General features: G+C 35.0%; 1 protein-coding gene across 4 annotated transcripts in view; it reads left to right on the forward strand.

Annotated features, from left to right (window-relative positions):
• Window positions 1–24,184, forward strand: part of TRAPPC8 (trafficking protein particle complex subunit 8) — an 84,355-nt gene that overhangs the window by 57,529 nt on the left and 2,642 nt on the right. For 3 of the 4 annotated variants that reach the window (XM_064577779.1, XM_064577780.1, XM_064577781.1), the window contains 8 exons: window positions 1,620–2,062; window positions 5,351–5,498; window positions 7,427–7,523; window positions 8,711–8,779; window positions 8,868–8,926; window positions 10,994–11,167; window positions 14,469–14,570; window positions 17,873–18,018. In XM_064577779.1, coding sequence (XP_064433849.1) covers window positions 1,620–2,062; window positions 5,351–5,498; window positions 7,427–7,523; window positions 8,711–8,779; window positions 8,868–8,926; window positions 10,994–11,167; window positions 14,469–14,570; window positions 17,873–18,018 — 1,238 coding nt within the window. Of the gene's footprint in view, window positions 1–1,619; window positions 2,063–5,350; window positions 5,499–7,426; window positions 7,524–8,710; window positions 8,780–8,867; window positions 8,927–10,993; window positions 11,168–14,468; window positions 14,571–17,872; window positions 18,019–22,136; window positions 22,424–24,184 lie in introns of all 4 variants that reach the window. The other variant, XR_010407272.1, reaches the window with a different exon arrangement.

The following is a 24,184-nucleotide window of genomic DNA, read 5'->3' on the forward strand; positions in this document are numbered from 1 at the left end:
AGGGAGTAGTGAAAGAAGTGACCAGTCTAGTGTCTGATGAAATAATCTCTTAAGATGTGTTTACCAAGACAAGAGTGAGGATGAAGGTCTACACATGGTGCGTCACTGTTCTGCTAATTCCAGCACCCTTCCCATTTTATCAATGCCTTAGCCTTCTTGATGGTATTCAGGTGTCTGTGTATTTTAGTGTGTCTTTTTGGTACTCTTTCAACTGTTTTTGACATATCATCTCAAAATTTATATTCCTTCACAAATTTTAACTTATTTGACTAAGTTTATTTGACACTGGCTAATCAGTACATACTCAGTGTCTTTAATATAATCCTATGCCTGTTTTTCTTCTAACCTGTTTTAGATTTCTACATTAATTCCTTATTTTCTCATACCTGTTTTTAAAGCTTCTGATGTCCACAGAATTTATCTTCTTCCGTAAGACTATGGCCATAGTGAATTTCCATTTAAATTTAGATTAAGAAACATAGGTATTTCCAGTGGTGGCTCAGTCGGTTAGGCATCTACCTTCTTTTCAGATGATGGTCCCGGGGTCGTGGGATCAAGCCCCAAGTCAGGCTCCCTTCTCCCTCTCCCCGCCCCCTACTCGTGCTCTCTCACTCTCTCTCAAACAAACAAATAAATAAATAAAATCTTAAAAAAGAAAGAAACATAAGTATTTCCACTGGATTTTAATAACTCCTGTGGGACTGCCAGCCATAACTTTATTAGAACCTTTTTTTCCTCATACTTGTACCTTTATATTCCTCCTTTCTTAGGTACTGTGCGTGTACCTCTGACATTTACACTTAAGCATCTTTTAAATGCAAATAACTTACTAGGTGATTTTGTTAGCCCATGTTTCTACCTCTCTAGTACAGCTTCACATTCACTTATCTGAAATCCTGAGGCCAGATGTGTGTTGAAAATCATTTTTTTATCCTTAATTTTTAGAAAGTGTGTGTATGTGTGTGTTTATATCCAAAGTGTTATGTAACCCCTTTTGGGTTTGTGGTAGCATCTGGAAATCAAGCACATTAATATTGCGTGAGTGAACCACATGAATGTCTTACTAAATGGGAAAGGGTATAAAACGCCTTTGTTAGATCAGGTTTCATTCCCATGTGAGTTACTAAAAGTTTGAGGTTGTTCAGAGCTTTTTGGGTTTTAAAATTATGGATATGGAATCATGGATCTGTGCATTCTTCCCTTTTAAGATCTCTGGTGTATCTTTGCATCTTAATGATGTATAAAAAATAGTTGAATTATTTTTCAAGTTGACATTGATAAGGGCTTTTCAACTGATAATCATTTAATTTACATAGCCATGTTAAATTACTTGTAACTTGTCCATAGTCTACACAGTTGTCAAAGTTTTGTTGATAGCTCACTTGTCACTGATGTTTTATTTTTAATTCATAACTCTGCAATCTGCTACTGAATAACATTGGTCTCTGTCTCATCTTTTCTAAAATGGAGTTGTTAATTGCCATATATTCAGGGAGATATCAAAGAGAATTAATAATTGTAAACCTTTCATAAAGAAATACAGCATCTTAAATTGTTTTTCACTAGAGGTTCAGAATTTTTAACAGACAGTATAATAATATTTTTTCCCTCCAATGCAGGTGTTCTTTATACATTTTCCTACAGGGCTCCTCTGTGGAGAAATCCGAAAAGCATATGTAGAATTTGTCAATGTCAGCAAATGTCCTCTTACTGGATTGAAGGTTGTTTCTAAACGTCCAGAATTCTTTACTTTTGGTGGTAACACAGCTGTTCTAACACCACTAAGTCCCTCAGCTTCTGAGAACTGTAGTGCTTACAAGACTGTTGTGACAGATTCTACCTCTGTATGTACAGCACTCATATCGTCAGCTTCCTCTGTAGACTTTGGCATTGGCATAGGGAGTCAGCCAGAGGTGATTCCTGTTCCCCTTCCTGACACCGTTCTTCTGCCTGGAGCTTCAGTTCAGCTACCAATGTGGTTACGTGGGCCAGATGAAGAAGGTGTCCATGAAATTAACTTTTTGTTTTACTATGAAAGTGTGAAAAAGCAGCCTAAAATACGGTGAGTATTATAAAACTTTCTTGATTTAACCTCTGTGTTTAATGTATGTGCACAAATTCAAATAAACATTTTGATATTTGTTAACACATGTCATTGTTTCTTAAGAAATTATGCCCTTCCAAATTATACATGATGTTTATATTTGAGCTTGTCCCTAATATAAGGTCTGAGTAGCCAAAAGTAGAAAAAATGAGGCTACCTTAATCTTTTTAGTGGCTTCTATCTATAAACTTCGTGATTCTTTGATACAACTAAGTACTCTGGCCAAAGTTACCACATAATAATGAAATTCACAGGTACCATTTGTATATGAAGACAACCTGCTATAGTCATCCTGTTTCAAGAAAATTATTTTGTTTTACCTTTCCTTTTCTCTTGTGCCCTCTCGTGACCCCTGAGAATGTATGGGGGAAAAGGTATATATTTGTAGAATAGATGATTAGGGTAGTGTTATAATGAGGGTCACTGAAGAAATCAAACCTTGGTGCTCACGAGGGTTGGTGGCCTATATATTATGAAACAACATATTATTTTATTTATGATAATGCCGTTGTCATTTTTATAAAATGAACTAGGAATAATTGTGTTACTCCATTTATTAATGGAATATTTAAAATATCTTCTAAGACTTACTGTGAGGACAAAATGATACAGTACTTATAAGCATGGGGACATTTTAGATGCTCAATAAATATTAATTCTTCAGAAGACAATAGAGCATACTCTGACCAAGCAGTCAGGGAAGGCTTTGTGGAATATAGTAGTGGTGAAATGAGCTTCCAAAGAAAGTAAAGATTTCAGAATTTGGATATCAAGGGGGATAGGCAAGAAAGTAGTGGGTATTTCAGGGAGTAACTATATATAAATGAAGATTTGTAAATTAGGAAATATAAACTGAATATAGTTAGTTTGGTCACAGTGTAAAATATGTGTAAAAGAAGTAAAGGGGAAACTATTAGAACTAATAAATGAATTCAGTAGAGTTGTAGGATACAAAATTAACATATAGAGATCGATTGCATTTCTATAGTTCTATAATGAACTATCAGAGAAATTAAGAAAACAGTCCTATTTACAGTTGCATAAAAAAGAATACCTAGGAATAACTTTAACCAAGGAGGTCTTTTACATTGATGAAAGAAATTGAGATGACACAAAGAAATGGAAAGATATACTGTGTTCATGGATTGGAAGAATTAATATTGTTAAAATGTTCATACTACCCAAAGCACTCTACAGATTCAATGTAGTCCCCATCAGAATACCAATGGCATGTTTTACAGAACTAGAACAAAGAATCCTAAAATTTGTGTTCAACCACAAAAGACCCCAAATAGTCAAAGTAATCTTGAGGAAGAAGAATAAAGCTGGAGCTATCATGCTCCCTGATTTCAAACTGTACTACAAAGCTATAGTAATCACTGCAGTATGATACTGGCACAAAAATAGACACAGATCAATGGTACAGAATAGAGAGCCCATAAATAAATGTATGTGTATGTGGTCAATTAAATCTATGACAAAAGAAGCAAGAATATACAGTGGAGAAGATCATTTCTTCAATAAATGATATTGGGAAAACTGGACAGCTGCATGCAAAAGAATGAAACTGGACCATTATCTTATACCATACACAAAAATTCAAAATGGATTAAAGACTTGAATGTAAGACTTGATACCATAAAACTTCTAGAAGAAAACATAGGCAGTGAGCTCTTTGACATTCATTGATCTTACCAGTATTTGGGGGGATCTTCTCAGGCAAGGGCAACAAAAACTAAAACGGGATCACATCAAACTAGAAAGCTTTTGCACAGTGAAGGAGACCATCAGCAAAACAAAAAGACATCCTACTGAATGGGAGAAGGTATTTGCAAATCATGCATCAAAAATATATAGAGAACTTACACAATTTAATATAAAAAATTAAAAAATGGACAGGGGATCTAAATCCACATTTTTCAAAAGACCTACAGATGACCAACAGGCACATGAAAGGATGCTCAGCATCACTAATCAGGGAAATGCAAATCAAAACTACAATGAGATATTACCTCAAATTTGTCAGATTGGCTATTATCAAAGACAAAATAATAAGTGTTGGTGAGGTAGTAGAGAAAAAGGAACCCACATACACTTGGTGGAAATGTGAATTGGTACAGCCACTTTATGGAAAACAGTGTACAAGTTCCTCAAAAAACTAAATAGAACTACCATACGATCCAGCAGTTCCAATTCTGGGTATTTACCTGAAGAAAACAAAACCACCATATACACTCCTATGTTCATTGCAGTAGTGTTTACAATAGCCAAGATATGGAGGCAACCTAGGTGTCCCATCTATCAGGAAAAAGAAAATGCGGCATGTGTGTGCACAGGCACACACACACAAATGTTACTCAGCCATAAAAAAGAATGAAATTGTGCCATTTGTGATAACACAGATGGACCTAGAGGGTATTATGCTAAGTAAAATAAGACACAGAAAGACCATATTTTTTCACCTATACGTGGAATCTGAAAAAACAAAACAGAAACAGACTCATAGACACAAGGGAGAAGCTGCTGGTTATCAGAGTGGGGAGGGGGTTGGGGGTGCGGGTGAAACAGGTGAAGGGGATTAAGAGGTACAAACTTTCTAAAGTAAGTCATAGGGATGTAATCTATAGCATAGGGAATATAGTCAGTAATATTACAATAGCTTTTTATGACGACACGGTAACTAGATTTATCAAAGGGATCATTTCATAGTGTATACAAATACTGAGTCAATATGATTTATCCCTGAAACTCCTCGGACATTGTATTTCAGTTGTACTTAAAAAAAAAAAAAAGAAAGAAATTTAAGAGGTAATATTAAAAAAGAGTAGTAGTAAAGGGGACTTAACATTGAAATGTAAAAAGCTCTATTGTGGAGGGCCTTCAGTGCCTGGTGAAAGTTTGGGGTTTACTTGATAGGGGATCAGTTGCTTTGAAACCACTGTCAGAGAAGGGGCATAATCAGGACATTGCTACCTGAAAATTATTTTCATGTGCTATACTGATGAGTTTGGTGAGCAGACATGCCTAGAGTCTGAGAGACCGTTAGTTTCCTTCCAAACTGAGAAGAAAGAATTTGAAATGAAGTTATGCTAACTAGATAATTTTACTGCATTGTATTCTTTGTTTTTGTTTTAGAGTACAAATGGTCACGAGAGCAATTAGGTTTTAAAAGCTTTGTTTGGAATTAGAGAATCATAACACATGGAGAGGTTCTTCCATTAAATTTGCAATTTTGTATTTCTTCAGTCACAGAATATTGAGACACACTGCAGTTATTTGTACCAGCCGATCTTTGAATGTACGAGCTACTGTCTGCAGAAGTAATTCTCTTGAAGATGAGGAGGGCCGAGGGGGCAATATGCTAGTCTTTGTGGATGTGGAAAATACCAATACAGTAAGTTGGTTTAAAACTAAATTTTATTTTTAATTATATTAAAGTGTTTCCTTTGTTTTTAGGGAAGGATTTTTTCCCCCACAAGTTAGCGTAAGGTAGGAATTTAGGAATGTTCATCTACAACAGTGTGAAAACATCTTAATTTTCCATTAACTTTGTAATTTTTTTTATGTATATATATTTAAGATTTTATTTATTTATTTGTCATATAGAGGGGGTGCACAAGCAGGGGGAGCAGCAGGCCAAGGGAGAGGGACAAGCAGGCTCCCCACTGAGCAGGGGGAGCCCGATGTGGGACTCGATCCCAGGACCCTGAGATCATGACCTGAGCCGAAGGCAGACACTTAACTATCTGAGCCACCCAGGCATCCCTAACTTCGTAATTTTAAGTCTAAAAGGGACCTGGTGGCATTAATATATTCGTATGATATATAGCTCCATATGTGAGTAATTCAGTACCACAGAGATCTAATAAAGTGCTTTCTAGTCTCACCATTGAGAATCTATTGATATAACTAAATTTACAAAGTTGTGTTAGGATTTCACATTCCATATTAACTTGATAACCTTCATTTACACATTTCTGAGAGTATCATTTTCTTCATATAAAGCATTTCAAACATTTTACCATTCCTGTATAAATACTCTAAATATAAAAATGAATATTAAAGAAGGGAATTGAGATCTCATGATTAAAATAAGATCTTAGCTTCAGGTTGACTTAGTTCAAATACTTACTTGAAGTGTTATTCTGAATGTCCTTTGCTTTTGGCTTCATAAACTTGTAAGGTTGCTTCTTTTTAAGATATTTGGGGTTTATATGCTAATACTTTGCTGATCTTCAACGAAAGTAACATTTGTAAAAATAAGATTTTAAGATTTTATTATTATTTAAAGATTTTATTTATTTGTCAGAGAGAGAGAGCACACAAGCAGGGGGAGCTGCAGGCAGAGCGAGAAGCAGGCTCCCCGCTGAGCAAGGAGCCCGATGTGGGACTCGATCCCAGGATCCTGGGATCATGACCTGAGCCGAAGGCAGATGCTTAACCAACTGAGCCACCTAGGCGTCCCTAAAATTTTAAGATTTTAATAATTTCAGGAGAATAAAAAATTATGTACAGTTTAACTTTATGTGCATTGGCTGTATATTGGGATTCTGATTTGTTTTTGTTGTTTGTTTTTGCCTTAGTGAGAATGAGATATCTCAGAAAGATTAGAAGAAATGAAAATGCTACAGTTTTGATTCAAAATTGACAACAAGGGGTGCCTGGGTGGTGCAGTCGGTTAAGCCTCTGACTCTTGATTTAGGCTCAGGCTCTGCTCTCAGGCTCCAAGCTCAGGGCAGAGTCTGCTTAAGTTTCTCTTTCTCTCTCTCTGCCCCTCCCCTCCGTGCTTGCACACGCACTCTCTGTCTCTTCTCTCTAAAAATAGATAAAAAAAAAATGGATAACAAATACTGTTTGGTCTAGTAAATACCACCAGTAACTCATTATGATAGGTTCTAATAACTGAATACCTTTCAGTATTTTAAAATTTGCCACTGGTGGACATTATAGTTAGATACAGTTTTTGGATAGAATGTTGACTTCTGTGTTTTAAGAACGTTTAAGGAGAGGGTGCCTGGATGGCTCAGTCAGTTAAATGTCTGACTCTTGATCTCAGCTCAGGTCTTGATCTCAGGTGGTGAGCTCAAGCCTGGCATTGGGCTCCATGCTGGGTGTGGAGCCTACTTAAAAGAAAAAAAAAAGAATGTTTAAGGAAGGATTTAAATAACTTAAGCTTTCTGAAATGTATATTGTTTATTTCAAAATAAAAATTTCATCTTATGTTAGTCAGTACTTTGGTAGCAGTGTCAGAATATTGTTTTCATTAGAACACTCTACGTTTGTGCTCCTAAATCCTGAACGACTCTTCTTTCTTTTCGATAGAGTGAAGCAGGTGTTAAGGAATTTCATATAGTACAAGTATCAAGTAGTAGCAAGCACTGGAAGTTACAGAAATCTGTAAATCTCTCTGAAAACAAAGGTTTGTGACTTTTTCCTTCTTCATAGTGAATTCTCACGTCTTCATTGCTTGATTTTTTTTTTCAGAGTAGTACTATAATATCATAAGATTGTTGGCACCTTTTTAATAATTAACTTTAAAGCATTCAATTGTGTTTTCATTAGTGTATTTGTGAATCAAATTACCTTTCTTAATTCATTCTTTCCCATTTTTTATTTCCTTCCACATCTTTCTGTCTGCATTTTCTTTAATCAATTGGAAAATCAGTGCCTGAGTACAGGATCACTTTCAAAATTTCAAACAATGCAGAAACACATAGACTAGAATATGGAAGGTTCTTTTTGTTTTCTTTGCTGTTTTTCTGTGTATAATGATACCTCTGTAGTGACTGACTTCTCCATGTATTTCCATACCTAGATAACGCTCAAACAGAAGAATATACATACTTGTGATATATATTGACAAATTGGTTTCCAGAATATTTCTATCAATTTATTATCCTGGCAGTAATATGAGAATGCCAAGTGTTTGTAAGAGTGTAATGAAGCTAGCAAAATGATATTTGCTCTTTCTGGAGGATTGTACAGTATATTTCAAAAAATATAAAAATGTTTAATCTCTTCTTTAGTTTTGGTAATCCTTATTTTTGGAATTTATACAAAGGAATTAATTCAGAATACATGAAAATCCATACATTGAAAACAGAGCAGTGTATTGCAAGTTATGTTTAGTACGGAAAAATTCAGTGTGGATTTAATGTAAATTATAACTCAGACTATTTTTTAGTCATTAAAATATGTTAACATTTTTAAAATGTTTACAATACTGAGAAAATGCATCATAGACAGTATGTGCATATAATATTGATATAAATCATACATACGAAAAAATACTGAAAGGAAATGAAGAAATGATAGAGTGGTGGGATTGTGGGCTCCCTGGTTCCCAGGTTCTGATCTTTTAAACTTTTCTGTTTATCTGTAATGTCACACACACATACCCCAACATGTATTTCAAGAAAATTGAATTTCATCCTTTTTAAGAGCTAAAATTTGCTTTATGGAGATGAAAAGAAAGATTTTTTCATTAAACATTATTTATAATTGTGAATTATTTTTCAGTTTGACTAAGGAAGCTTGAATGAGTAAGGTTTTACCGTGTCATAAGCAGCTAAGAAAGATCTTTGAAATTTTTTAATTTCTTTCTAGATGCCAAACTTGCCAGTAGAGAGAAGGGAAAATTTTGCTTCAAGGCAATACGATGTAAGGAAAAAGAAGGTAAATTCATTTTATTTTCACACTTTCCTAAGGGTCATTTTATATTTCATGCCAATGATATTGATTAGTTTGTTTTCCTGTTTTTCAGTTGCCACACAGTTCTCAGAAAAATATACCTTTGCAGATATCATCTTTGGAAATGAACAGGTATGCAAATGAGCACAGTAGCATTTGATTTTAAAAGTCACAGTTTTAGAATATCTGACTATTTTGGCAAAACTATTGATTTAGTAATCCCCAGAATCTTTTGTGGATGAACATGTCAACTTTGTTGGGTTTTGCAACTTATCTTCATGTTTCAAAACAGAGCAGAAATGCTATATGGATTATACCATTTAAATTAGTAAACTAACTTCCTTTTGAGAGTATCACAGGTAAAAAGTATAATCCTTGGGATTAAAAAGTGAAACCGGATTATACAAGGGAACCTATTTATTAGGGAAAGTGGTCACAGTGGAACATAAAGATGATAATCGTCTGGATTTTGGTGTATCATATGGTTCTGACATCCAAATAATAAACTTTTTTGTGATTTTAAATATGTTGTCTAGGACAGTGATAATCCAACTTAATTATTTGTAAGAATCACCTAGAGCAGTGGTTTTCAAACTTTCAGAGACTGTACATATGAGTATCTGGGGCAAGAGCAGATTCTAATTCAGTAGGCCTGGGATGGGACCTGAGAGTCTAAATTGCTGTAAGTTGGGGCACCTGGCTGGTGCAGTCAGTAGAACATGTGATTCTTGATCTTGGGGTCATGAATTAAAGCCCACATTGGGCACAGAGTTTACTTAATAAAAAATATGCATAATAAATTGTTATAAGCTCCTAGATGATGTTGAGGTTATCAGTCTGCAGACCCTATTTTTGATCTAGAAAATTTTGTAAAAATGAAGGCTTTGTCTCCTCAACTCTAAAAATTATGGCTCATTACGTCTTGGGTGGGGTTTAGGAATGTACATTTTCAACCAGCTCTGCACATAATCAGAAGAGGTGATCTGGTGATCTGCTTTGAGAAATACTGGACCAAGGGTGTAAAATTCCATGTAGTTGTGCCCTGTTACTGTTATTATTGCTACTGTTTCAGTTACTGTTTCTTCTTTGTGTTTTTTTCTTTGATAATCCTAGACATTCTTACACTTTTGTATTTCTCTTATCATTTGCCTTCATCAGACACATTCTTTGTGGCTGTCTTTTGACTACTTGAAGAAATAGTTACTTAGAATATCTCAGTGTACCAAAAGCCCAGTAATTCCCAAACAATGTGACTTTTGGCAGCACTGTGCCTCTTGAGTGATTGAATTTAGGTTTCATGATTTCAGTTGTTTGTTCTGTTCATTTCTTTTTGAAACTTAAAATCTTTAGAGACATAATTAAGACCCTTAAGTTATATTAAGATTGTAATTTTTATTGTATTTGTTGCCAAATAATTTTGCATAGGAGTACTGAAGAAGGCAGAAACAAAGACATTTTCCCTTTTGACGAATCTGGTTGAATAAATAGAACTCACCAAGCACTACAGGTTACTGAGAAACCTATAGGGACAATTGTTTACCAGAAAATAGTTCACTCTTAAAGGAGAAAACATCTATTTATTAATATTTAATAATTAACTTGAAACTTAGCATCTATGTAATATAGCCTATAATGCAGGGAATCTTAAGTATAGAGATTTTACTATGAAACACAGTATTCTGTGAAAGGAAATCCTGTAGTTCTGATTCCATTTAAAATTTTTTTAAAAATTCTTTTTTCATGTTCTCTCCCTTCAAGTATAAAAACCATATTAAGACCAGTAATTCCATTTGCATTCTGTTTCATTGGACGTTGTCTAGGGTTCTAAGTATTTGAATGAGAAATACTTCTGTTATTTTAATAGTACAAAGAATATTACTTTTCAATAATTTATTTTTTATGCATTTTCTTAGAACTACCCATTATCCTCCCTTGATACTTGGAAGGTCAAACCTAATGTCATGGCAGTGTAGTTTAATTACTTTGAGATAGTAGCTTTAAGATTCAGGGTAATGTGTACCAAATATTTTAGGTGTTTAACTGTCTTCGTGTGTTTTACAGCCTCCCTGTACTGACAAATTGACAAGAAATTATTGAATAAGCCTTTTGGTTATATAGAAATATAGAGAGAAATATAAATTTTGGTAGGGTATATTTAGTTGAAAACATTTATATAGATAAATGATTTTCTTTTAACAGATAATAAGTTCAGCAAGTCCATGTGCAGACTTCTTTTATCGAAGTTTATCTTCTGAATTAAAGAAACCACAAGCCCAGCCATCTGTGCATGCAGAAAAACAGTCAATAGAGGATGCTGTGAGATTAATTCAGAAGTGCAGTGAGGTGGATTTGAATATTGTTGTATTATGGAAGGTATGTGTTATTAAATTATTTCAGCAAGCCTTGCTTGTAGATTCTTCAGCCTTAAGCTAAAGAACAAATGTAAGCTGGTATTATATTTTTTCTGTGTAAAATTTTCGGTTTCAATATTTAAATTATTTTATAACTTTTTTTAACAATTCCATAATGACTTTTTAAATCTTTTTTTTTTAAGATTTTATTGATTTATTTGAGGGAGCGAGAAAGAGTGTACGTGCATAAGCGGGAGGAAGGGCAGAGGGAGAGAGACAAGCAGACTCCCCACTGTGCAGGGATCCTCATGCAGGGCTTGATCCCAGCACCCTGAGATCATGACCTGAGCTGAAGTCAGACACTTAACTGACTGAGCCACCCAGGCGCCCCCCAAAATGACTTTTTTTACTTAGAGAAAGAATTCATTCAAATTAGATAACTTTCTTCTTTGTTACTACTGTTAGTTCTTAGTGGTACTGAGAACATTGTAGATATAGTAAGCTCCATGAAAACAAGTATCATTATTAAACTCTTTATTATGGGCATTTTCAAACACCAGAAAGAGAAAAAATAGCACTGTGAACCTTCAGGTACCCATTACTCAGGCTCCATAGTCATTAATATGTTGCTTTTCATTTTTCATCTAATCCAGTAGCCCCTCTCCTTTGTTTTATTTTTACCTTCCTTTATTTTTTGCTGTAGTATTTTTTTAATAACATAATATTTTATCTGTAAATGCTTCTGTATTTACTTCTAGCAGATGAGGACTCTCTTATATAACATAACCCCAGAGTATTTTTTATCTCACCCAACCAAATAACAATAATTTTGAATTATTATCTCTTTGTTGGTTTGTTTTCAGTTTTTCCAGAGTATTTGAAAATATTTTAAGTTTTTATTTTTTTTAAAGATTTTATTTATTTGAGAGAGAGAGAGAGACAGAGCACAACAGGGAAGGGCAGAGGGAGAGGGAGAAGTGGACTCAACTCTGAGCAGGGAGTCTGATTCGGGACTCGATCCCAGGACCCTGAGATCATGACCTGAGCTGAAGGCAGAGGCTCCACAGACTGAGCTACCCAGGCACCCTGAAAATATTTTAAGTTTTTAAAAATCACATCCAGATAAGATCCACACATGGCAGACCAGAATGAAATGGTTTAGACTTTAGTCTTCCTTAAAGTTATTTACTATAATACAGAGGAGGCTTGTTTCTCACAGTGCACCCTTTTGTATTTTATGCATGTATTATAAGAATTTGTAATTATATATAAATTATGTTACCTATAATATATAATAAAATTACATATTATTTTTTAAAAGACAGTTCTACAGTGCAATTAAGGATCTTGCCCTAGGATATTCACCTGAACAGGGTGGAAAGGTTTGATTTTATGTTGTTTGAAACAAGGGCTCACATAGAGATATGCCCATAGTAGATGATCAGTACACGTATTTTTAAATTGGTTCAGATACTCTATTCTTTTTTACTACATCACACATTTTCTAATAAACCTTTTTAAAACCAAGGTGGCATGAGTTTTTTTTTTCTTTTTTGCATGAGTTTCAATAAAATTTAAACAAAATGGTACTTTAATTGATTTAGGTGTATAATAATAAAAAGATCAGTTTCCCATTTTTAGCTTGAAATCAAATCTTCTTGAAGCTTAGGAGCAAGAGGCTTCTATTTTCAGGCTCAGTGGTATTGCCCCTTAATGCAAGCCAACCACTCATTAAATGTATACTAGACCCTTGAAGTATGTGGCTGCATTCCAGATTTCTGCCATGTAACAATTTGAAATATTTCTGAGACAAGATTTTGAGTAATGTATCTGTACTCTGTATTAATTGTTAAGTCCGCAGTTTGGCTGGGGGGAAAACAGCCCTGAATAGCAGCCCACTCCTACTAGTATTGCTGATTACATGAAGAAGAAAACTAAGCTATGATGCTCCTTGGCTAGAAAATGGAAGTTTGAATAGAATAAAGAATAGGATATTAAGTTGATTGTGGCTAGTATCTAAGATAAGTTTAGCACATACTCATTTGAGAAAGTGGTAGATTTTCTTTAGTGAAGTGTCTAGATAATGCAAAAAAGCACTGCATGAAAGGAAACTTGAAAAGTCATTTAAGTTGTGGAGTAGGAAACAGGAAGCATTAGGAGTCTTTCAGTAAAATAGGATGCAGGAGAAAAACGAAGAGCTCAGACAACGTTTTTGTGAAAAATAATTGGAAAAGGGGCACAGAACAATTCCTAACCAGTCTTAACCAAATGTAAAGGTTTGTTTTAAAAAGTTAAGTCTTTGTGCAGAGAGAAGAATACATTATAGAATTTGACAAGGCTATGGATGATTTTTGTTCAATCCCATGAGACCATTGGAAAAAACATAAGACGTGTCTCAGAACTTTACCCTGTCAGCACTCATCCTCTCAGCTGAAGGCCCACCCCAGCAGGTGTTTAACTACAGCATCACTGGACTGTGTAGTAATGCACACTGAGCAGGTCCCGGCTGTCCTGTGTCTTTGTGCAGCACTGCTCCAGGTGTGATATATGGGTGGCAAAACTAGCCATGATAAAATAAGTACACAGATTGAAAATATGAAATGAAAACATTTAGAAACTTTTATAGCATTTTGCCTGAGAAATGTTATGTCTGTTGAATCTAATAGTAAAAAAATTGGGCTTGTCAAAAAATTTTTAAGCCTTTGTATTTGCATAATGTGATGATAACAGTATATCAGAGCCATTTACATATAACATTTTCTCTGGGGCAGAAGCAATTCAAGAGGGTGATGAGTTATATGCTGGAACCAGTGTTTTGATATAGATGAAATCAGCCTTTTTTTTTTTTTTTTTAAGTGTATGTACTTACGGTTAAGATATCCAAGGGTGTGACATTTTCACTTACAAGATTAATGATTGTACTCACTGATTTTGTTCTACTAGGTGATAAACCCTGAGGCATTTCAGAAGCAAGACTATGAGAAAAAATGTTTTGCCTGTGTATCGTCAGTCCAGTAACAAAAAGGCTTGTGTTAGAGCACTGCTCTTTTGGACTAGTTTCTTAAGAGCTCTAGAGAACATTGAAAAAGATTTTAAGATGTGTCCCTTAAATATTCAGGTCAACTGTGTTAAATTGAAGCAAAACAAATTTTGACAGATTCTCTGTTGATTGAATGAATAAATAAAAGTAGAAATTCTGACGCATCCATAGTGTTGATAATTGTTAAGTAGCCATTATATTTCTCCCTTCCATCAAATATTGCATTCGTTACTTTTGAGGTTACTGCCAAGAAAGGTAACATTTTTGTGCTTTGTATGTTTAGGCTTATGTAGTGGAAGATAGTAAGCAGCTTATTTTGGAAGGTCAGCATCATGTTATTCTTCACACTATAGGAAAAGAAGCCTTTTCATGTCCTCAGAAACAGGTAATAACAGAGTTTTCTTTGGGTCTTCTTGTGAACTGTGGAGTTTTTTTGTTTGGTTGGTTTTGGGGCTTTTAAAGGGGTCTGGCTCGTGCAGGCTTTTATATTGAGATTGGAGTGGGGGGGTTGGTGGCAGAAGACTAATTTAAATGAGAAATGAACATAAATTAAAATTTATTAGCATCTCGTAAGAGTATGAAGATACACTTGTGATCTTGAGGTTTCTAATAAATATTCTATACTGAATCTAGAATTCGTAGTATAAAAAGAATTAATTTGCTTGAGAGGAAGGGAAACAAGCCTATACCACTGCCGAACTCCAGGGAGGGCAAAGCATAAAATGTGAAGGATGCTCCATGGAGTGGTGCAGCAGCTGGTAATAGTGTTTAATGTGTTTTCTGATTTCTCATAAAATACTGTTTCATCTTACCAAAAAGTTCTCATAGTATATATGAACAAAATTTAAGCACATCCAGTAATTCAAGCAGTGACCTTGTATTGTGTTTATAAATACTGGATCTTAATTTCCAGCTTTCTCATTATTTTTGAAAACTTTTATTTTGAAATAATTTTCAAACTTGCAGAAAAGCTGCAAGTATAGTATAAAGGACTCTCTCATACTTTTCACCAAGGCTCACCAGTGGTTAGCATTTTACCTTCTTTGCTTTATCATTTTTTTCTCTATTTATGTATACATTGATTTTTTTTTTCTTAATTTACTCCCAAGTAAATTGCAGACATCCTTCTCTACCCCCATTTAGTTCACGAGTATTCCTAAGAATAAGGACAATCTCTTATATAATCACAGACACCATTATTAAATTCAGGAAGTTTAACATTGATGCAGTACTCATATTAGTCCATATTCAGATGTCATCAGAGGTCTCCATTATATGCTTGACAGTTTTTTTTTTCCTACCCAGGCCAGTCCAGGATCATGAGTTGCATTTGCTTGTCATGTCTCTTTAGTCTCCTTTAATCTGGGACAGTTTCTGAGCCTTGATCTGTCATTATGTCATTGACATCTTTGAGGAGCATGGGCCATTTATTTTAATGTAGAATAATACCTCTTTGGGTTTTTCTTGTGTTTCTTCATGATTAGATTAAGGTTATACATTTTTTGGCAGGAATACCACAGAAGTGATGTTTATGTCCTTGTCAGTGTATTATATCAAAAAGCACTTGATATTAATTTGTTTCATTATCAGTGAGGGATCATTTGATTAAGATGGTCTCCACCATATTTTTCTACAGTAAAGTTACTGTTTTTCCTTTCGTTTTCTAATAAGTAATTTGTGGGGAGATAATTTGGACCTATGTAAATGTCTGATTTCTTATCAAGCCTATGTCCACTAGTTTTAGCATCCATTGCCAATTCTATGACTTGAATCCGTTTTTACTTCAAAGGTTACAAATGGCAATATTCCACTAGTTTTAATGAAGATATCAAATTTAACCCCAAATCTATTTCTTAATTAAAAAATTGTTTCTTCACCTTTGATTAATACAGAAGTCCCAAGTTTTAGTTGTATATAAACTTTTGATAATTTGGATCTCAAACATTGGCAAAATTAGCACTTAGAAAATGAAGAAGTGATTTCTATAAAAGTTATTCATGTTATATTTTCATTTTACATACCATGAATGGCATATCATTTTTATTTCTCTGTATTTCACCTTTGAAATATTTTTTATTCTCTTTATATGATTAACTGAGCTTGGGAGATAAGGCAGTTTCATAATACTGTGAATAATAGATTTGGAGCCCAAAGACTTTGAGATTGATGACCAAATTACTTGCATAACTTGATGATCCTTAGCTTACTACTCACTTACAAGACAAAGATAATAGTTCTTTACTCCTTGCCTCTCTTGTGTGGAACTGTCATAAGGTATGAATCAGATCCTTATTGTCAAATTACTGGACAAATATTTAGCGCTGGTTGTGAAAATACTTTTTGCTACTTTTAAGCTGGGAGAAGGGGAAACTCTTTTAAATATTCTCTCAGTAAATTAGCTCAGGCCTTTGGTATCCTTTTATGGCTGTTGTTCGTGTGTTTTCTACCTAAGTGGCATATGGAAATTTATTTAGTATAGTTTAGAAGTCTCAAACAATAGCTTGGTTTTTTTGATGTTTAGAATATATTAAACAATAATACATTTTTTGGACTTTCTATTAAAGTGTAAGATAAATACAGAATAGTTGAATAGCTCATTGAATTTCACAAATTGAAGAACACTTCAGTATAACCAGGACCCAGATCAAGAAATAGAACATAAGTAGCACCCCAGAAGTTCTGCTTCTCTTCTCTTCTTTCCTCCAGAGTAAACCTTTAGTTACTTTTCTCTGACTTCTAAATCAAAAGCAAATTTAGTTCTTGCTTTTACAGCTGTATACATCAGGGATCAACAAACCTTTTCTGTCAGTAGCCAGATGATAATATTTTAGGCTGTGCTGGCCAGAAGGTCTTTGTCTTAATTACTCATCTCTGTTGTTGGAGTCCAAAAGCAACCATAAACAGTATGTAGACAAATGGATATGGCTGTTTCAATAAAACTTTCTTTACAAAAACAGGAAGCAGGCTGGGTTTGGCCCGTGGGCTATAGTTTGCCAATCCCTAGTGCAGATCAAAATCCCAACTAGGCTAGCAGGAAATTAAAAATCAAAATTTCCCTGGATGGTAAAGAAAAATGGAGAAAAATGGTTAAAAAAGATAATAATAGTAGAAAGGGGGTGATATTCTCTGTTTTCATTTAGGTGATAATGATATTTATTGAAATGTTTACAGTGTGCCTGGCACTGGCTATACTGAGACTTTTACATGCATGATTAACCTTCAGTTAATACAGATGAAGTACTGTAATCTATAATAAACACAGCAGTCTATTTTCAAAATGAAATTTTAAAGCAATTTCAGTTCTTCAACTAGTAAAACAGGTGCTATACAATTCAATGTCTATGGCTTAAGTACTAAGTAACAACCACAACAGATTTTGAAATTATTATGAACCCCTTTTTATAAATAAGGAAATTCAGTCTTAAAGTATTAAATACCTTATGTGAAGTGGCTGGAACTTAAGTCTAACTCCAGCACATAATAAATAGGGAATGAATAAATGATTCTGATCCTAGATTGTTTATCCTCAATTGTATCGCAGATGATTCTGTTAGTTTAAATAACAGCAGAAAAAGTATTGTTCTTGCTTTCCTTTATCTCAACTGGTTTTAACTTCTTTTATTTGTATATGCTATGTTTTAACAAGACAGTGTTTTTATTGTCATATATGTTTTTTTCTTTCCTCAGGAGCCACCAGAAATGGAACTATTAAAATTTTTCAGGCCAGAAAACACTACAGTTCCTTTAAGACCATCCGTAGAGCAGCTTTCTAATCTCATTAAAATGAGTCTTCACTATCCAGAATCATTTAATCATCCATTTCATCAAAAAAGGTCTGAGGTTTATTTTTGTTAAAATTTTTCTACAGTGCACATGTGCGTATATACGCACACACTCTTATTTATTTATTTTAACAATGGCATTAACCCCAGTATTGAAGAAGAAATTTAGAATAATATTGAGTCTATGGAAATTGCTCTTAAATAATTTACCCTGTACCATGATTACTATATGCTGCAGCTGTGGTTAGAGGTAGATAATTGCCTTCGACACCTCAGTTGCTGCAAGTTTCCTTTTGGTGAGCATGTTTATCATTAAGTCAAAACCAAGAAAAAATTTAATTTTGGTTTTGTTTTAGACACAAATTAAATGTAAGAAATGACTATAGTATAGACTCATCAAACAGTTCAAATTTAGACAGCATTATGAAGCTTTACTAAGTGCTAAATGCTAACTTCTTGGAGAATGATGTTCAGTTGACCCTTGAACAGTGTGGTTCCCTCTATGTGGGTCTACTTATACATGATCTTTTTTGATAAATACAGTATTGTAAATGTGTTTTCTCTTAAGGATTTTCTTGATAACATTTTCTTTTCTCCAGCTTACTTTATTGTAAGAATATAAAATATAATTCATGTAACATACCAAATATGTGTTACTCGACAGTTTGTGTTATTGGTGAGGCTTTGAGTCAGCAGTAGGCTATTAGTAGTTAAGTTTCTGGGTAGTCAGAAGGTATACACAGATTTTTGGCTGTGTGGGGGTTAGCACCTCTAACCCCTTTGTTCAGGGGGCATCTGTATTTGTAATTTTGGTAAGTAGCTTGATTATATAAACTTAAAATGACACTTCAAAAAGTTGCTAGTTTGCAGGTATAAGAAAAGATGGAGAGACGTCTATTAGAACCAGTCTATAAGTAATAAGTGAAGGTATGAATTTTGGTGAAAAATTCACCCTGGATAAGGGTGGCGATGGGGTGGGATAGAACAAAAAGAGAACAGTGACCTGCAGAACAATGACATCTGAGAGAAAAGCTAAAGAAAAAGGAATCCACAAAGAAGACTAGTTGAGAAGTAATTAGGAAGAAAAGACCAATGAGGAGAAAGTGGTATCTCAAAAATTGAGTGAGAACAGTTCAAGGAAAAAGAATGGTTTAATTGTTTAAAATGCTGCAGAAATGTCAAGTAGTAAATGGACCAGAAAATTATTTATTGGATCTGACAAGAGGTCATTAATGGTTTTTTAGAAGAATGTTACTATATAATGGGAGTGCAATCAGGGTATAATAGGTTGAGGAGAGATTGGGAGGTAAGTAAGTCAAGTGTAGTCTACTAGTGTAGACCACCCTTTCAGAAAGCTGGGCTATGAACAGGGATCCAGGAATATCCATTCAGTATTGTTTTCTTACTAGGTAAGATATGGTTATGTTTATGGTCTTGAAGGAAATGATGGGATATAGGGAGAATAACAGAATCCTTAATAGATGGAAAGATACACAGTCCAAAGAATCACAGGATTAGCTTTGGACTGCAGAAGGGATCTCCTTACTATTGAAACAGGGAGAGAAGAAAGTAGGGAGAAATTTTAACGTATTCACACATTATGGAGTGCCTCCATTTTAGGGAATATTTCTAGGAGCAAAGTAATATAGGAGATAAGAGAATAAAGGATAGAACATTTGAGAAGTAAAATTTGAGGGTAACTTCTGAGAGGAATGAGAAGAAGCTGGCTAAGGACACACAGATTGCTGGGCAAAATTAAGACCTTGACAGAGACTTAACATCAGACATATTTAAAAAGTAACTTAAATGGTGCTAACCACTTTTAAACCTTCTCTTTATTAAATATAACACACAGAAATGTGCTCAAAAACAACATGTATGACCACGGTGATTTTTTTTTTTCCCACAGAGTTAACACCCAAATAACCACTTCTGTGCTACTGCTAGCATCACAGAAGCCCCCTGTGTATTCCCTCCCAGGCACTACCCCGTGTGCCCCCAGTATTGGTAGTCACTTCTTTGCTTCTCTTTATAATTTTTCCAACTAGGTATACAACTCTATATTTTGATTTGCTTGGGGCATTTTTTGAACTTCTTATAGAAGTGGAATTATAGAGTATATTCTTTTTATGTCTGGCTTCTTTCATTTAATATTATGTTAGTAATTGTTAACTATTGCACGAAGCAATAGAATTTTCATTGCCTTATGAATGTTTGAACATACCGGAACAGTTTATCTATTTATCTACTCTACTGTTGATGGACTTTTGGATTATTTTCATGTTTGAGCTATTTTGAATTCTTCTGTGAATAATCTTGTGTATAATCTCCTGGTGTATGTGTGCTTGCCTTTTTTTCCAAATTCTTCCAAAGTAGTTTAACCAACTTGTACATCCCACTTAGCGGTATATGGGAATTCCCTTTGCGCCATACCTTTACCAACACTGTTGTCAGATTTTTAAAAATTTTAACCATTTAAGTTATTTATAAAACTTTTTTGTCTAGGTCTTAATGTTGCTCTAAAGTGCAGCCATAGTTGAGGAAAAAAATTTTATGTTTTATCCCTGTTGAACCTGTTTTGACCTCATGTACTTTCATGGGCAGTTTTGATTCCCTGATGTTTCTTTTTAAGCAGTTGTTCTACTTCGTTTATCAGACCCATCCTGCTTCACGTACTTCCTGAATATCTTAGATTCCACAGTGCTTCTTTTTAACCTTAGAGGTTAAAACCTTGGCTGTGCTTTAGAGGCAAGGATATTTAGGAGTTTTCCACATGATTTTATTGGGGTTAAAAAGACTCATAGAATCTAGGCAGTGTAGGGAAGTATGTGAAGCAAGACAGGTTTGATCATCACTTCACCTCCCATTCATCTTACACATCTGTGAAGCAGGGGCACACCACCTAAATGATCAAGCTAAAGTAGAATAGTGGGTTAAAAGCAAAACATCATAGTTAAATAAAACTGTGCATGGAAGTATGTGGAAACAAGACAAGTTAGATAAGGATAAAATGCGGCCTTTTTTTTTTCCAACCCTGGCTGCACAGAATTACCTGGGGAATTTTTGAAAATCCAAATGCTCAATGCCACTTTAATCAGAATCTCTGGGAATAGAACCCAGGCATCTGTATTTTTTAAATGTCCTCACATGATACCAGCGTGTGTCCGTATCAGTCATGGTTGCCACAGTAATGCTTCATAACAAACCACTCCAGAATTCAGTAGCCTACAAGGCATTCTCACACTCATGGATCTGCAGGTCAGCTACCATTTGGCTTGAAGCTCATCTTCAAGCTGTGGGTTGGTTGGGTTCCTGTCTGTACCACATATATTTTGGGCTCAGTCCAAATGGGCAGCAGCTACTTGGATATGTCCTTCTCAGTGAGTATCTCTGGAGTACAAATGTGAACCATATTGTGAGAGCACATTTAAGACTTCTGTTTGCATCAAAGACATGAATATTCCATTGGCCAATTAGCCTCACCTTCACAATCAACAGGGATGATCCACAGTCCCCCGGTGGGAAGGGTGAAGGGAGTGAGTAACTGCTACACAGTAGTTATAGTTATACCACACTAACTGAGATTGAGAAACACTGAAATAGAGAGCCCCAAATTGATTGGTCATCCCTGTGACACTAAGAGTAGAAGTATAATTGAGTGAGAAAGCTAGAGAGATGGGAGATAATTGTCAGAGAGTGGAGTGACAGAGTATTATTTCAGAGGTAGCTATTTTAGGTCACTAAAAAAAAATCACAGTATGGTCACGGAAAGTAGATGGCTGAGTTTTGAATAGTACTAAATTTGAGAAGATGTTGAATGGGTCGTCTACTTAGTAAAGTTGTCCACATGATGACAAGACTCGGGATTAAAGAGAAGAAAGCAAATTCATGCCGAAGCTTTTAATAATTGAAGCGAATAGATGATACGGAAGAGATGCGTAGAGCAGTGGTATGCCCCTGCTTCACAGACGCAGGAGATGAATGCGAGGTGAAGCGGTGTTTCCCTCATCTTTACCTAAGATATTTCAAAATACTCATCCTTTCCCCTTCCCCCAAAGAATCTGCTGTACTGAGTTACTGTTGCTGGGTTTAGTATGTCAGTATGAGGACATAAAAAAAGATGAAAAACTGTGGAGTAGTTTATTACAAATAAATGGGTGTTTTGACAGAGGAGATAGGAAGAAATCATCAAGGAGTGGTATTGGAACTACATTAATGATACATTCTGACCGGAGATGTGGAAGATGTTGGAAGAACAGCATCTCTTGTCAAGAGGGCTATAGAGGAAGCTGTGTACTCAGCCAAATTTCAGTTCAAGTAAGATATAGAAACATAAAGAGAAGAGATTGAGGACCTGGAGGAGTGTTCTTCATGTAATACAGAAATGTGGGAGGGGATGCGTCATGAAGAGGTTTGATTACAGCACGTAGCACACGGACCATACAGGAATAAGAAGGTGAGAAAGAATATGTGACCAGACATAACAAAGATGTGAAACATACTGAGTTTAACTGCCATAGCTTTCAAAATAAGAAGTCACATTAGACATGTTTGTGGAGCTTTTGAACATGTGCTAGGCATTATTCTCAGCACTTAGCGTATTTGATCCTACCTAATCACTATCATGAGCCCAAGATGTAGGTACAATTATTGTTCCTAGTTTACAGTTGAGAAAACTAAGATATGGAATTGTTGAGCTAATATTTAAACTTTAGTCTAACTGTAGAACCCATGCCTTTAATAATGCTAAATTTGGTGGCCGGGGGATAGTTCTCAGCAGTTTGGTCTCTGTGTGGCTCATCAGATTAGCATTTTTGAAAGACTGTTATATAAAGTGGTTTTTAAAACGTGGTCTCGGACCGTGCCCTCAGCATTATCTGGGAACTTGTTAGAATGCAAATCCTTGGGCCATTCCCCAGACCTGCTGAACCAAAACTGGGAGTGGGGCCCAGTAGTCTTTTTTTTAACATGCCCACCAGGTAATTCTGGTTCATGTTCAAGTGTGGGAAACACAGGTCAGATATGAGAAACACCCCATGTAAAGAATGGATTGTATCAGAGTGCTTATCCAGAGGCTGTTGCAGTACACCAAAAGACAAGATGCCTTGAACTTGTAAGGAAAAAAGATTAAGTAACCAGGTTTCAGAGTGTGTGGGAGAAAGAATTGACAGGAATTTGTGAAGAATAATAGAAAATTGGGAATGGGGACTAGTGAGGCAGGAGCTCCCATTCCCAAGTAAGAAACACTTAGTATGATGCCTAAGGTTTGCTGGGATAGATGGGGGTGCTATCCACTGAAACAGTGAGTGGAGGAAGAGAAGGAGTGAAGATAATGAGTCTGGTTTGGGGCTAGGAAATACCCAGATGTTCACATTTCTAGAGGCATTTAGATAAGGCCTGGAACATTTGAAATTTGAGGATCAGATGGGAACAGAATAGCAAAAGTTCCTGAGGTTTTGCTTTGTGTTACAAATTAAGTAGTTGGATTTAATTTAAGGAGGCACTTCAGACTGGAAACCTGTCTTTATTATCCTCCTTTCCTTGTGAGAAGTTTGTGGGGGAGGTAAGGGCATAGCACGGCACAGCTGGAGGGTATGTTTTTGAAATTATCTGAGCTTTTTGGTTGAGGGAAATCTGTTATTTGCAGTATTGTTTGGAAAATATTTCTCAGTAAGAGGATCTAAAATTTCTGAAAGCATTAAATACATTGAGCAGAATTTTAAAGTTATTTTGTGTGAACTTATAAGGTTACTGCATTTTGTTTTTTACTATCTCTTTATTCTTTGTGTTTATAGAGTAAAATATTAACAATAGTATGTAACCAACCTTCATTTGTGCCTAGGTTATGTTTATTATGTTCTTGATTTGAAATTTATACCAGTCTGTTCATATGTCCTCTTCTGTCACTGCCTGTCCATTCTATGCTTTATTAAATGCTTTAGTAATTTATTAATTATAAAGCAATATCAGAAACTGGATTACCTGAGTAAATGTGTCCACTTAAAAAGGCTTTCCTCGTAATTTGTTTTATAGAAATAATTTTCATATTCTCTAAAACATGGTGGTTTTTATGCAGATTTGGTAGAAAAGCAAATGTCAATCAAGGCCAAGTTCTCAAAATAAAGTAATTTTCAAGAAACAAAGAGAACAGGATTAGTTGTTGGCATTTTCACGATTTATTTTTTCTTCATTGATCTTTCCTAGTTGAGATTATTTA

Source organism: Mirounga angustirostris, unplaced genomic scaffold (assembly GCF_029215605.1).
Source record: "Mirounga angustirostris isolate CCGP_5_RB_7025 unplaced genomic scaffold, mMirAng1.0.hap1 SCAF_14, whole genome shotgun sequence".
In the NCBI taxonomy this organism is placed as follows: Eukaryota; Metazoa; Chordata; class Mammalia; order Carnivora; family Phocidae; genus Mirounga; species Mirounga angustirostris.